This window comes from Periplaneta americana, chromosome 9 (genome assembly GCF_040183065.1).
Source record: "Periplaneta americana isolate PAMFEO1 chromosome 9, P.americana_PAMFEO1_priV1, whole genome shotgun sequence".
Classification (NCBI taxonomy): domain Eukaryota; kingdom Metazoa; phylum Arthropoda; class Insecta; order Blattodea; family Blattidae; genus Periplaneta; species Periplaneta americana.
The window spans coordinates 150,752,549-150,767,509 of record NC_091125.1 but is presented as its reverse complement, the minus strand read 5'-3'; the positions used below and the strand labels follow the sequence as shown (position 1 = coordinate 150,767,509).

At 33.9% G+C, this 14,961-nt stretch overlaps 1 protein-coding gene across 1 annotated transcript in view; it reads left to right on the top strand.

Moving 5' to 3' along the window:
* Pka-C3 (Protein kinase, cAMP-dependent, catalytic subunit 3) overlaps nucleotides 1-14,961 on the top strand; it is a 30,494-nt gene that overhangs the window by 14,178 nt on the left and 1,355 nt on the right. Inside the window, exons 3-6 of the mRNA XM_069836118.1 lie at nucleotides 4,719-4,872; nucleotides 7,619-7,710; nucleotides 10,207-10,388; nucleotides 10,468-10,545. Coding sequence (XP_069692219.1) covers nucleotides 4,719-4,872; nucleotides 7,619-7,710; nucleotides 10,207-10,388; nucleotides 10,468-10,545 — 506 coding nt within the window. The remainder of the gene's footprint in view (nucleotides 1-4,718; nucleotides 4,873-7,618; nucleotides 7,711-10,206; nucleotides 10,389-10,467; nucleotides 10,546-14,961) is intronic.

The window sequence follows — 14,961 nt, the reverse complement described above, 5'->3', positions numbered from 1 at the left end:
TAACAATTTTATCATCTACTTGAGTCACTTTCTTCCAGATATTTCGCAATAGGAAAAACTGACCAACCAGTTTTGTACCAGACTTTTCTAAAGCTGTTATGCAATCATGAATAAACCCGTAATTCGATTCAATGTATTCCAATTGTTGTTTTATGCTTGAATCAACAGACGTTGGACTAGTGGTATTGCAAATGCATCTTTCACATCAAATGATTGAATAACATTCTGGACCTGGTCGAAATATTTACGGTAATAAATGCAGGCCTTCAATCAGGAATCCCATCGAGTAAGTATAGGAGAAGGAGGAAGAGATACACCAGGACATATCTTCTTGAATGCTTAACAAAACGCATCACACATTTCTTCATGGAACACGGATGAAGAACTATGACCCTGCTCACATTTTTCGCCTTTTTTTTTCAACTTCATGAGGGCACGTTTGTGTACATCCCTATTTACATGTCTTAGAATATTACATGCTCTATTTATTGAAACTAATATTTTACACAATTTGCAGAATAGTTTATCTTCGCTGCAACAACAAAAATATCACCATATTCGGAAATAAGTCACTTAAACTTCGCCGAACGAATTTTCTCCCCCTTAGGCATCGTAATACTAGAACCGAACTGTTCTCATGTTCCTTCAGTACTGACGTTTGCTTTACTAAGCTGTACCTACTGCTTGCAGCTATCCTGTGTACCGCAGAGTCAGACCTCTGCGGGTACACAAGGTGAATTTACAACCCTTGCCCTGTTGCCGTTGTGTCGAAAAACTGCTCCCTTTGCACTGCTCTAGTGATCTGTCTTGTTCGTGTTATTATCAAGATCTGAATAGAAAATAAATCATTGCTAGGATTTATTAGCTAGTGATGAAAATTTTAAATCTAAAAACGTTCCTCTTATTATGTATTTTTTCTTAGCTTATTGGCTTTGCTAATTTTTATAATTTTATTCTACTGATATACATTTTATCATTCATCTTTTATCCTGTTCCTTGTCATCTGCCTTCCACTGTGGCGACCCAGGTTCTATCCCTGTCTAGGTAACGAAGGAATTTGTGGTGAACAAAGTGGGTGCCAGGGGTTTTTCTCGGGGTTCTCCCATTTCCCCTCATCATTATCATCATTATTCCACCAGTATTGCACAGTTATACTCACTCTGCAAGGTCCCGAGGCGGGCCTCTAGAACAAAATAAAAAAATGACTTAAGGTTGTACACATTCGTTTTTAATAAAGACTATTAAATGTCAAAAAACAAGAAAATTATGACTTCCGTGTTATATTTTGGTCATTAGATATATTACAAAAATAAAACATACATGTATGAATTGTAATGAGAAATGTCATTTCAACTACAAATCCTCTGTCATCAATACGTAACATAGACCTCTCTATACTGCTGAAGAGCATAATAGGAGTATAAAGGATGAAAAATGTTTTGTTTTATACAAAATAAACTATTCAATAATATGTGATAATGTAGTACTGGTACCATAATAATGTCTGAAAGTATTGGTCTACATAATATTTCCAAGTTCGTTGCACAGACCACCATCCCTGGCTGGAATAAGCAATGCACAAGCATTGGTTGGGGGGAAGAAAACTTCCCGTAGTCTCTAACAAATTGAATGTGCAATTTCGAAAAGGGCACATCTCTGACAAGTAAAAATGTTCAGGAATTAAAAAAAAACCTGATTTAATTTTAAACCATTGTACCCACAACAACAAAACTTTACAGTTAGAATTTAGGGTCAAAACACAGTATAATATGAAAGAAAAAAATATATTCTAGTTATTATCGTATGATTTTTTTTGGCTTTTTATTTTAGAGATGTGCCCCTTTTGAAATGCACGGACATTGTTTTTATAAATAAGCAAGAATTTAAAAACAAAAATTGTTAAAACAAAGTATAATATACAAAAAAAAAAAAACATATATTAATTGACAAATATTATATGATAATGCATATTTCAAGAAAAATAACATACAAAAAAATCAATCAGAAGCCCTTTTTTGGCATGTCATTGGTTGCCGTAGACGGCCATTACAGAATTTTCTGGTAAAACTTTTTTAATTCTGAAGATATGTACTTTTCCACTTTTGCTATGTCTACTATTTTTTGTTGGTTGATCGGTACTTTGTCATTGTATGATGGCTAGTCTGTATTGTAGGTAGTGGAGCTCAACAAACTTTCACTTTTGAAAGACTGAAAATTTCTGCCATAATATCATTATCTGTGTCATATTTTGCAATCACTTCATCTGCTTTTTTTCTAGGGTAAATACAAATTCTTAAAACGAGGATAACTGAAATGTTACTTTCTGATCCTTTGGTAGCAGTACTTGTTTTCCATAGCTTCTCACAGAAAGTGGTTTTACTTTAAAGTTAAGGTGAGACCATTTTTAAGTATATTATCTCTTCTTTATTTACTTGCATTATGTCAAATTTATTCGTGGCATTTGAACTTTTGAAGAGATTGATACATTGTTGATGACTAAACAGTCTATCTTCCCATTTTATCTTTCTTTTTGCAATAGCAAAATTCCGATCTGACAGCAGTGTATACTGATGCAAGTTGGGCGCCTTTTTCGCACAAAAGTCTAGATGTAATGAGAGTAGGCCTACATATCAGTGAAAAAAACCGATAAGCTAAACAATTCGACATGTATCCTTTTCGAAGTTGCATATCCTTATACTAGTAGAGTCGGAAAGTATCGGAACTTCGGGTGGCAACGCCATGCTCCATAGGCAACTTCTCTGCCTTGTCCGTGTGGTATATGACCTACTCTCCAGGCGTATAGACTCAGTACGAACATGTGTAACATGTGCTCACACACACGTTGCATTTTCAAATCATTGTGGAGAATGGACTGCGAAATGCCCAACAAAGTAGCCACATCATCTATTGACTGTCTGCGGTCTCGTCTGAATTCTTGTGCAGCTCGAGCTATCATTTCTTCCGTTCTTGCCGATCTGGGTCTTCCTGAACTTGGATCATCATCCGTTGAAAGACGGCCACTTGTGAAGCGCTTGTGCCACTCATACACTCGGGTCCGATAGATTACTTCTTCTCCATACACTTGGCGCATGAGTGGCAAAGTCTCAGTATATGTTTCACAGAGTTTAACACAAAATTTAGTGTTACCTCTCTCCTCTTTCAAGCTCATTTTACCACATATACCTACACGTCTTCACGAAACGAAGCGAAAAGCTGCACTGTATAAACATCTTCACTAAAAGAAGCTGAGAGCTGCACTGTATTTCGATTGTCTTCCCCATTCTCATGCGCAGTCACACTGAGCCTATACGCCTGGAGAGCAGGTCACATACCGCACGGAAAAGACAGAGAAGTTGCCTATGGAGCATGGCGTTGCCACCCAAAGTTCCGGTACTTTCCGACTCTACCAGTATAATTAGTAATACAAGAAGGATTTTCTTTTTTTTTCAAAATTGTCACAAAATTATTTTCTCCACGTGGAATTATTATTTTAAAATACTTAATTGTTACTCAGTACAGAGGCGTCGTTTAGGCGAAGGGACAGTACCCCCCCTCCTAGACTTTAAATTTTTAAAAAGTAATAATTGAGTAGTACTACCGAAGAAAACAATGTAAGAACTCTATTTTTGATATTGAAAAATATATAGGCCTATTATTTAAGGGTACACTGAGTAAGTAAGTACACTGAGGTGAATTTTTATCTTTTCGGTCAAATTTACGATTTCTGTTTTTATCATTAAAAATTTGCTTGAGGTCTAAAATAGTCCTCCACCAATGTGCATTATATATATATATATATATATATATATATATATATATATATATAAATAAATAATATATATATAGCTTACTTACTTACAAATGGCTTTTAAGGAACCCGAAGGTTCATTGCCGACCTCACATAAGCCCGCCAGCGGTCCCTATCCTGTGCAAGATTAATCCAGTCTCTATCATCATACCCCACCTCCCTCAAATCCATTTTAATATTATCCTCCCATCTACGTCTCGGCTTCCCCAAAGGTCTTTTCCCCTCCGGTCTCCCAACTAACACTCTATATGCATTTCTGGATTCGCCCATACGTGCTACATGCCCTGCCCATCTCAAACGTCTGGATTTTAAGTTCCTAATTATGTTAGGTGAAGAATACAATGCGTGCAGTTCTGTGTTGTGTAACTTTCTCCATTCTCCTGTAACTTCATCCTGCTTAGCCCCAAATATTTTCCTAAGTACCTTATTCTCAAACATCCTCAATCTCTGTTCCTCTCTCAAAGTGGGAGTCCAAGTTTCACAACCATACAGAAGAACTGGTAATATAACTGTTTTATAAATTCTAACTTTCAGATTTTTGGACAGCAGACTGGATGATAAGAGCTTCTCAACCGAATAATAACAGGCATTTCCCATATTTATTCTGCGTTTAATTTCCTCCTGAGAGTCATTTATATTTGTTACTGTTGCTCCAAGATATTTGAATTTTTCCACCTCTTCGAAGGATAAATCTCCAATTTTTATATTTCCATTTCGTACAATATTCTGGTCACGAGACATAATCATATACTTAGTCTTTTCGGGATTTACTTCTACTTATATATATAGCTACCTACTGTATATGGTTTTCAGTATAGCTATTAATCTTACTTAGCACCTCATCCATCATTAGTGTCCCCGTAGAGAAATTAATTCCACATCGTAACTAATGGGATATGTGTGTTTACAGCGAATTTCTACACGGCAGAGATCGTTCTGGCGCTGGAATACCTTCATGCACAGTCAGTGGTGTACCGTGACCTCAAGCCAGAAAACCTCCTGCTGGACAGGGACGGACATCTCAAGATCACAGACTTCGGCTTCGCCAAGAAGCTCACAGACAGGTTGGCATAACACACAGTATTATTAATTACCTACGGTAACTTACAGTAGATTTCAAAAAACTTATTATTATTTTTATTATTATTATTATTATTATTATTATTATTATTATTATTATTATTATTCTGACTTGGATCCATTTAATGTGTAGTATATACTTTTTGAAATTTTATGTCAGTTGTTATTAATATATATCTTTTGTTTAGATATATATTCTAATATTGTTCTCGTCATATTTCATATCATTTGTATTAAATAAATTTATATGATTCCATCTTTTCATTTTTAATTGTCATTATTTTTAATTGTCATTATTTTAATAATCATTCCTATGCACTTTTACTGTAATTTCCATCATTGTTAATGTTTTTGTTGTGAGATTTTCATGTGCTAAACTGTTATTGGCCTCTGGCTGTTGTACAGCACATTAAATAAATAAATAAATATTGTTACTGTTATTATTATTAGTATCATTGTTATTATTATTTGTATTGTTATTATTACTGTTATTATTGTTGCTATTATTATTATTATTATTATTATTATTATTATTATTATTATTGTATTATTACTATCATTATTATTGTTATTGTTATTATTGTTAGTTATTATTATTATTATTATTATTATTATTATTATTATTATTGCTGTTGCTGTTACTATTATTATTGTTGTTGTTATTGTTATTATTATTATTATTATTATTATTATTGTTGTTGTTGCTGTTACTATTATTATTGTTGTTGTTATTGTTATTATTATTGCTATTATTATATTATTATTATTATTGTATTATTACTATCATTATTATTGTTATTATTGTTAGTTATTATTATTATTATTATTATTATTATTATTATTATTGCTGTTGCTGTTACTATTATTATTATTGTTGTTATTGTTATTATTATTGCTATTATTATATTATTATTATTATTATTATTATTATTATTATTATTATTATTATTATTATTATTATTGTATTATTACTATCATTATTATTGTTATTGTTATTATTGTTAGTTATTATTATTATTATTATTATTATTATTATTATTGTATTATTACTATCATTATTATTGTTATTGTTAGTTATTATTATTATTATTATTATTATTATTATTATTATTGTTATTATTATTATTATTATTATTATTATTATTATTATTATTATTCGCTAAAACCCAATATCTGTTGCTGCTGCCAGTTCCCATACAGTTACTCAATACACTAAAGACTAAAGGACAACAAATTGATCAGCAAAAATTTCCAGAATTTTATTACGGCCGAGTGAGGAAATATTGTTTGAGAGAGAGAGGGTTAGCAAGAGGATGGAGTATTGTAACTGTATGTAGGCTTTAAGCGCGCAGGTAAAGATTCGAATAAGAGAGCGTAAGAAGAGGGTGGGGTATACTAAGGTATGAAGTATGAAGGTTTAAGTGCGCAGGTAAAGAGTCGAATACCAGTACTTTTAAGGTAATGGCATCAATGAGTTAAATGGCCAAAATGTTTCATTACTGTTACAGTACATTGCTGAAAATTACATCTAAAATATTCCATAAAAACAGCGTATTATGGTGGGACTTGAGCGCGGGACTTTCCTATGTTCTTCCTCTGCTCTAAATCAATTACATGCTCTCAACAACGACACTCTATCACAGATGGCTTTATGGTTTGAATCTAATGGTTTCTTGCTTAATCAATAAAAAACTATCAACATAACTTTCAGCCTAAATTATCTAATAAATAAGGACAACAGACTCAACTACACAAAATTTCTAGGACTTTTTATAGATTCCAGTTTAATATGGGATAAGCACATCGAATACATATGCACAAAGCTATCAAGAGTTTTATATTTGCTAAAGAAATTAACGACTTGTGTTTCTCAAAATTATTTAAGATGTGCCTACTTTTCTTTCTTTCAGTCGATAATCCGATGTGCCCTAATTTTCTGGAGAAATGGAACCAAAATTGGAAGCGTCTTGATTTTATAAAAGAAAGCCATTAGAGTTTTTATGTAAATCAAACTATCTGGAACATTGTCGGTCACTTTTCAGACAATCACGGATTTTAACAATCATAATATATATATATATATATATATGATCTAGTACTTTACACTCGACAAAATATCGACAATTACTCATTAGTGGCCAATATACATGATCATGAAATTAGAAATAGTGAACAAATTAATATTCCATATTGTAGATTACACAAGAGCAACACATACTTTTTAATTATGGGGATGAAATTATATAATAAGCTCCCCAGTCAATATTATAAATTACCAACCAATAGTTTCAAAACTAGATTTTACAATATTGGTTATTAAATAATCCTTTTTATTCTGTTGCTGAGTTTTTCAACACAAATGTATATGAAATTGTATTTTAATAAATAAGTTTAATTGCAATTTAGTTAGTTTTCTTTAATTTAAAAGTTTCAAATTATTTCATGTTTTCATTGTATTACTTAAATTTTACTGTCTCTTTTATTAGTGTTTTTAAAAATGTATTTATATGTTTTTCAATGTATTCTGACGAAGCCTAAAACTGTATGTCTAATGGCCAAATAAATTGAATTGAATTGAATTGAACAAACGGGGTATTTTATAAAGGCGTTATATATTAAATGTGCAGGGATTGGACGAAAAAAGCGTATTACACAAGATCGAGTAATAAGCAGGCGCATCTTATAGAGGTTTTTCTGTATATTTATTTCTATCTGTGTATTCTTTTCAAGGACATGGACATTATGCGGTACTCCGGAATACCTGGCACCCGAAATAATCCAGTCCAAAGGACACAACAAGGCTGTCGACTGGTGGGCACTGGGTGAGTTCTACACAGGGTTGCCAACTTTTTATTAAGAAAATACGGAAGACTTAAGGAATCGAAAAAATTTCACATATAACATTGACAAATTATTTGGTTCAGTTCCCCCACCTCCTCTTGTACGAAGGAGGGACCCGAAGGTTTGCATTGCAGTCTGAGGCTTACCACTCCTATTCTGTGAATGATTGGGTAGCCGAACGGCTGGGCTCTTATACAAGTATGGCATGCCGTACTGTGAACTTAATCCGGGCTATGATGATGATGATGATGATGATGATGATGATGATGATGATTAGGGCTAGGATTTTGATGAAATTGCATCTTTTTTCTAGTAAGCCAGAAACATTGCTGCTTTAGTATTTACAGTATATGTTATGTGATAAACTGAGTGTTTTAAAACATATTTGTTAGGACATTTTTTTGCATTTTTTTACCTCTTACAAATTATAAGAGCATTTTTTGTTTTAGTCAGCCATTTTTGGGTTATTTTCTTTTAATTTTGGTCATAAATCCCCATCATTAATGTAAAATATCATTTATTTCCTTTGATATTTTCTCTACATATTTTTTAATTATTACCCATTATTTTGTATATTATTTAATCGTTTTTCTACACAAATATTGTCATTTTAACGTAGTACACCCCCCACGTAATGGATCAGTCCAACCACACCTTCAGTATAGACTCCTCTATACCTGCTAGTTGCGATAAGAGTGGCCTTGTGATGGACTACCTGGAACTACATCAGGTAAAATAATTAATTAAAGTGTACTACTTAGAAAAATTATGTAAAATTAAATAAACTTGAATGTTGGTACTAGATTTTAATTTAATTACTAGTCTAAATATTAATATCCCTACTAAGCCAATTATGTAAGATAAATTTTTAGGGCATTTTAAGGACATTTTTGAAAGATTTTTAGTTCATAAATGCATTGTTTTTAGGACATTTTTTAATGATTTATAGGTCAACAAAATCCTAGCCCTAATGATGATGATGATGATGATGATGATGATGATGATATGTGGAATAATGATGGCGAAATGAGTCCGAGGTCGAATGCGAAAGTTACCCAGCATTCTGCTTCAATTGGTTGAGTGAAAACCCGAAAAAAAAAAAAAAATACAACCAGATAACTGTCCCAATCCACAGCGGTAGACATTCGATTCATGTACTAAATAAACAATTTTATTCTAGACTTCGACAGCAGGCTTATATTGAGAGTATTTTAAGACAGATTTTATCTCGCATTACATTTGAAATCGACTGTAGTTCGCAGTTTTGATTTGATTAGATGTATATCTAAAAGTTCCTGGAGTCTGGGCCAGTCGCAGCTCGTGGTTTTAAAATTGAGGAAGGCTCAAGGCTGAAATGGCAAATTTTCAGGGCCTCGAGCATGAGTACTGTTATTTGTTTATTCGTGTATTTTCGTAAGTAGGAATTTTTAAGAATAAGATTTACTTTAATTAATTTCCTTGTAGACGAAATCGGCCATTCTCTCTTTCGATATATTATTAGGCTACACACACAATTCATGTTCTCAGATAAACACTCGCAAACGTTGTCACAATCACAAGTTGACAACTGCATACAATACCGATACTCGTATTATAAAGGACAAACCAAAACTAATTCGCGCGTTAGAATTTCCGTTGTGTTGTTTTCCCATCCCTGACAGAGGTTTGAAAAACTTTTACCATATGGGAAACCAGGGATACCAATTGCTTCAACAAATAACTAAAGTCCACACCTGTGGAGTAACGGTCTGCGTGTCTGGCCGCGAAACCAGGTGGCCCGGGTTCGAATCCCAGTCGGGGAAAGTTACCTGGTTGAGGTTTTTCCGGGGTTTTCCCTCAACCCAATACGAGCAAATGCTGGGTAACTTTCGGTGCTGGACCCCAGACTCATTTCACTGGCATTATCACCTTCATTTCATTCAGACGCTAAATAATCTAGATGTTGATACAGCGTCGTAAAATAACCAAATAAAATTAAATAAAATGCAAAAATAAGGAAGAAAAATGCCCGAAGAGAAGAAAAATACGGAGCCAGGAATCTGTCAAAAATTAGGGGCAAATACGGGAGATCCCGGAAAATACGAAAGAGTTGGCAATCCTAGTTCTACACTACAGTAACTACAGTACTTAAGTTCCACTCCCTCAAAAATAGTCAAAAAGGAAACCACAACGGAGCAATGGTTATTCCATTTTTAATTCCATTTATTTTATTCCATAGTTCTTAAATCAGCATTGTAGCTATGAAATGTGGAATTAATTAAAAACTGTATGGAATTATATAATACATAGCAATTAGATAATTCAATTTACAACTCAAGAACTGTTAAGTTATTTAATTAAATAACTGATTGACCTGTACCTTAATTTACTGTATTAGAACTTTCTCAGGTGAATTGGAAGAGATACTTTTTTTTTTAAGTACAGATCAGGGATCGTCTATTCATTTAAATATGATGTTGTTTTATTTTTTCTTCCAGGTGTTCTAATATACGAAATGCTCGCTGGGTACCCACCATTTTTTGACGACAACCCATTTGGAATCTATGAAAAGATCTTAGCTGGGAAGATCGAATGGCCGCGGCATCTGGATCCAGTAGCCAAAGATCTCATAAAGAAGTTGCTAGTCCAAGACAGAACGAAAAGACTGGGGAACATGAAGGTAGGATTGATGTTTGTCACACACAGCAGACGGGGCTGTCGTACAGGTTTAGAATCTGACATGATGTGGGTTGTTGCAGAATGGAGCAGAAGACGTGAAGAGGCACCGGTGGTTCAAGGGCCTGGAGTGGCAGGACGTGTACGGCAGAAAACTGAAGGTAGTATAACACAACACGCTCACGGTACACTAGACAGATACTAATTCTAAAGTACTTAACTGTCGTATTAATTTCCAAATGAATCCAATTCTCTGTAATGACATAAGATAATGGAGCCAATAGTTGTTCAGTCAACTGTCCGAACACAGGTTTCAACCAGTGGTGGCTGATTGACTGAGGCAAGTGAGGCCGGGCCTCAGTCACTTGGCTTAACTGAAATAAAATTTTGCGTTTTTATATAATGTATTAGTTATTTGAATTAAGCTTATATCGCGCATTTGAAAACTTTGATGTATATAGACCTGTTTTGCAGTAAAATTTGTTCCTGAGGCCGGGATCGCTCATCCAGGGTCTGGCTTGTGATGTAAATAGACCTGTTTTGCAGTAAAATTTGTTCCTGAGGCCGGGATCGCTCATGCCGGGTCTGGCTTATGATGTAAATAGACCTGTTTTGCAGTAAAATTTGTTCCTGAGGCCGGGATCACTCATCCCGGGTCTGGCTTGTGATGTAAATAGACCTGTTTTGCAGTAAAATTTATTCCTGAGGCCGGGATCGCTCGTGCCGGGTCTGGCTTGTGATGTAAATAGACCTGTTTTGCAGTAAAATTTGTTCCTGAGGCCAGAATCGTTCGTGCCGGGTCTGGCTTAATGTATTTCATGTCCTTTCGCGGGCTTTGAGGTTACACTTAAAACGTTGTAGCTGAGGCACAATTCGTCTGGCCTGGTCAGGTTTCACTCGTCCCATCCATGGGCCGGCCTCAAGGTTAGAGTGGGGTGGGAATAGCAGTGGTGACTTGTTTTCCTAACTAGGCCATAAATAAAAAAATTCCAGCTCTTTGGCAGGCAGAGACCCACTCGATTCTCTCCCCTTATGTCTCAGTTTATGACATAAGCGAGGGTGTTCTACTATTGTACTTCGTAGTACAGTAGTGAATCTGGGGCAATGTTGTTATGTATTTTGGGAAAATATAAACAGAAACAAATGAGAGAAATAATGCTGGTGGAGTTAATTCATTGTTAGAGTGTCCTTTTTCGAGAAGAAATAATACTGAAAGAGAGGAAGTTTTAAATAAAGAGAGAGACTACCGAGATACCTACGACATCGCTGATAATTTTTCTGACACATAATCTTAAAACGTGAGTTTCTATTGCATCCTCATATGGGCAACATAAATGGTTATGTGGTAATGTGATGCAAACTAAACTTCTCTTGGCCTTGTTTGTTGTTGTCAAAGGAAAAAAATAAAAAGAAAAGAAAGAAAGGGGAATTTCAACACATAATATGGGATGCTTCATCACACTGAAACAATCACTGAAACTCAGAGCATAACAGCTTATTTGGTGAGTGAAATTATTATTTTTCATTGATAGTAATAATAATAGACTAATAATAGTAATAATAATAATAATAATAATAATAATAATAATAATAATACAGTAATAATGATATTAATAATATAGTAACAATAATAATTAATATCATAAACAAACATTTCCTATCGGAGGCACTTAAACTAGTTGCATCTGGCCTCACCGAGGATTTTGATCACCGGCCGCTACTGGTTTGAACCTCATAAGCAAGACCAATAAGGCATCACTGATCACTAGGTCAGGAGATAATGTGGTAGGGTGACCAGTTCTTTTCCCTCTCCAATGCATACATGCCCGCTTAGTTATATATTCCACTAATCAGACTTCAGATGTATGCAAACAATTGTTCTTCCTCTGACATACATCATCAAGTGAGATGTACAGACTGATAATTGATGTAGGCCTAATACATATCAGCCAGAACCTCAATCAGAGGTAGGAACCAGTAAATAGCATTTTAAAAGGAATCTACCTTTCAAAAAGCAATACTAATTCTCGTTTAGCATTAAAGTAAAATAAATTATTTATTTGGAAGCTATAATTACACTTCGACATGATAATCTTTTGTAAAACATTATATATACATTATGTATTTTATATATATTGTCAGACTCCAAAGCAGCTATTCTATCAATCGTCTCTAAACACACACCTTCATCTCAAACAGCAGAAATAACTAAAATGCTCTGTCAATTAATATCACTCAATAAAAGAATTGTATTCCAATGGATACCATCCCATTGTGGAATCCTGGGAAATGAGAATGCGGATGCTTTAGCAAAGAAGGGCAGCACTGCTACTTACAGACCTGTTACTAAATCTACGTATTACTCTGTGAAGAGATTTATTAAATCTGCATACTTAGACTTCAACAAACAAAATTTGATAACTCAATCCCAAGGGAAAAAATGGAACTCTCTGGATCAAAATCCACAGTTAATTCCCGATTTACCACGAAAATCGTCTGTAGCTGCATTTAGATTGGCAACAGGTCATGATTGTTTGGCCAAACACCTGCATAGAATTGGAATATATCAGTCCCCTAACTGCCCATTGTGCAACTCAAACCAAGAAATGGATTCGGAACACCTCAAAATCTGTGCTTCAGTGGCTGGTCATGATAATATCTTTGAAAAATATTGGAGTGCAAGAGGTCAAATGACTTTATTGTCAAATGCCTGGCATTAGAAAACAACAACAACAACAAATATATATATATATATATATATATATATATATATATCTTGAAATTAGCATACTAATAAGGAAAGACTTGCATACATAATCGCCAGTAGATGGTACTTCACTTAAAGGGTTAGGTACAGCTTACAGCAGTAAAATTTTTGGAAATATTCAACATTTTTTTCCTTCATTACTGTATCTTGTACAATAATGAAAATTGGTATCTGTAAAACACTGTCCTTCTGCTATATGAAAAAAATATTTTTACGATTAAAAAGAATTATATATATATATATATATATATATATATATATATATATATATATATAGGCCTATATATATTTTTTTTTTTCAAAATTTATAATGGTGGTAGTTCACTGTGCAGTGATGAAGCGTTTCCCTCATAACTCATAAACTTGTTAACTTTTTCATGTTCTCTCTCTTTTATTTTATTGCTTAAATCATGTACACAATATCATGCTCTTTCAACTACATTATTTAATAAATAATATATACATTTTTTTTATTTTGAGTTAGAAGAAAATACTGATATTTGACCATTTTTTAAATGAATTTATTTTTTATCAGGCAATCTATCAAAGGTAGAGAAGTGATCTTGCATCATATTGTAGATATAACATGCATAAATACACACAAAAAATTTCATTACAGAATGTTGGATAGTTTTTTAGTTATGTGGAAAATACTTCATTACTGCATAGTGAAAAAAAAAAGTAAATAATTTTTTTTAATCGTAAAAATATTTTTTCATATAGCAGAAGGACAGTGTTTTACACATGCCAATTTTCATTATTGTATAAAATACAGCAATGGAGGAAAAGAATATTGAATATTTCCAAAATTTTACTGCTATAAGCTGTACCGGTACCTAACCCCTTAAATCAGTCCTACCAGTAGATGACACTAAAGAACACCAGTAGATAACAGCTTTGATGAACACCATTATGAATTTCCTTTTTGTATTAAATTATAGAATAAATTACGGTATAAAAATGGTTATATATCCGTAGAATGTCTCACAACTCATCCAACTACTGCTGACTCTACCAGAACCCAATGTTCAGGAAATTCTGTAGAAATGTCTGCACGTATCCTTTCATATTATGATTATAATATCATTGGTGATGTTAATTTCCCTTCTGCATTTTCATTTATGAGTACTGTAAGATAGTCTTTTTCATCTGGGTTTACAATACTATGTATATACGTTTTCCTTTTCTGGGAAAAAGCACTTTTGAGCCCTTACGGCTTAGAGAAAATGCTGCTTCATCAGCACTGATCATTCTGCGAAGATCATCTATGCAGAAAGTATGAAGATAGAAATGAAAACAAATATCAAATCCCAAACACCCTTACAATTCCAGCCATACTTACTTACTTACAAATGGCTTTTAAGGAACCCGAAGGTTCATTGCCACCCTCACATAAGCCCGCCATCGGTCCCTATCCTGTGCAAGATTAATCCAGTCTCTATCATCATACCCCACCTCCCTCAAATCCATTTTAATGTTATCCTCCCATCTACGTCTCGGACTCCCTAAAGGTATTTTTCCCTCCGGTCTCCCAACTAACACTCTATATGCATTTCTGGATTCGCCCATACGCACTACATGCCCTGCCCATCTCAAACATCTGGATTTAATGTTCCTAATTATGTCAGGTGAAGAATACAATGCGTGCAGTTCTGTGTTGTGTAACTTCCTCCATTCTCCTGTAACTTCATCCCGCTTAGCCCCAAATATTTTCCTAAGCACCTTATTCTCAAACACCCTTAACCTATGTTCCTCTCTCAGAATGAGAGTCCAAGTTTCACAACCATACAGAACAACCGGTAATATAACT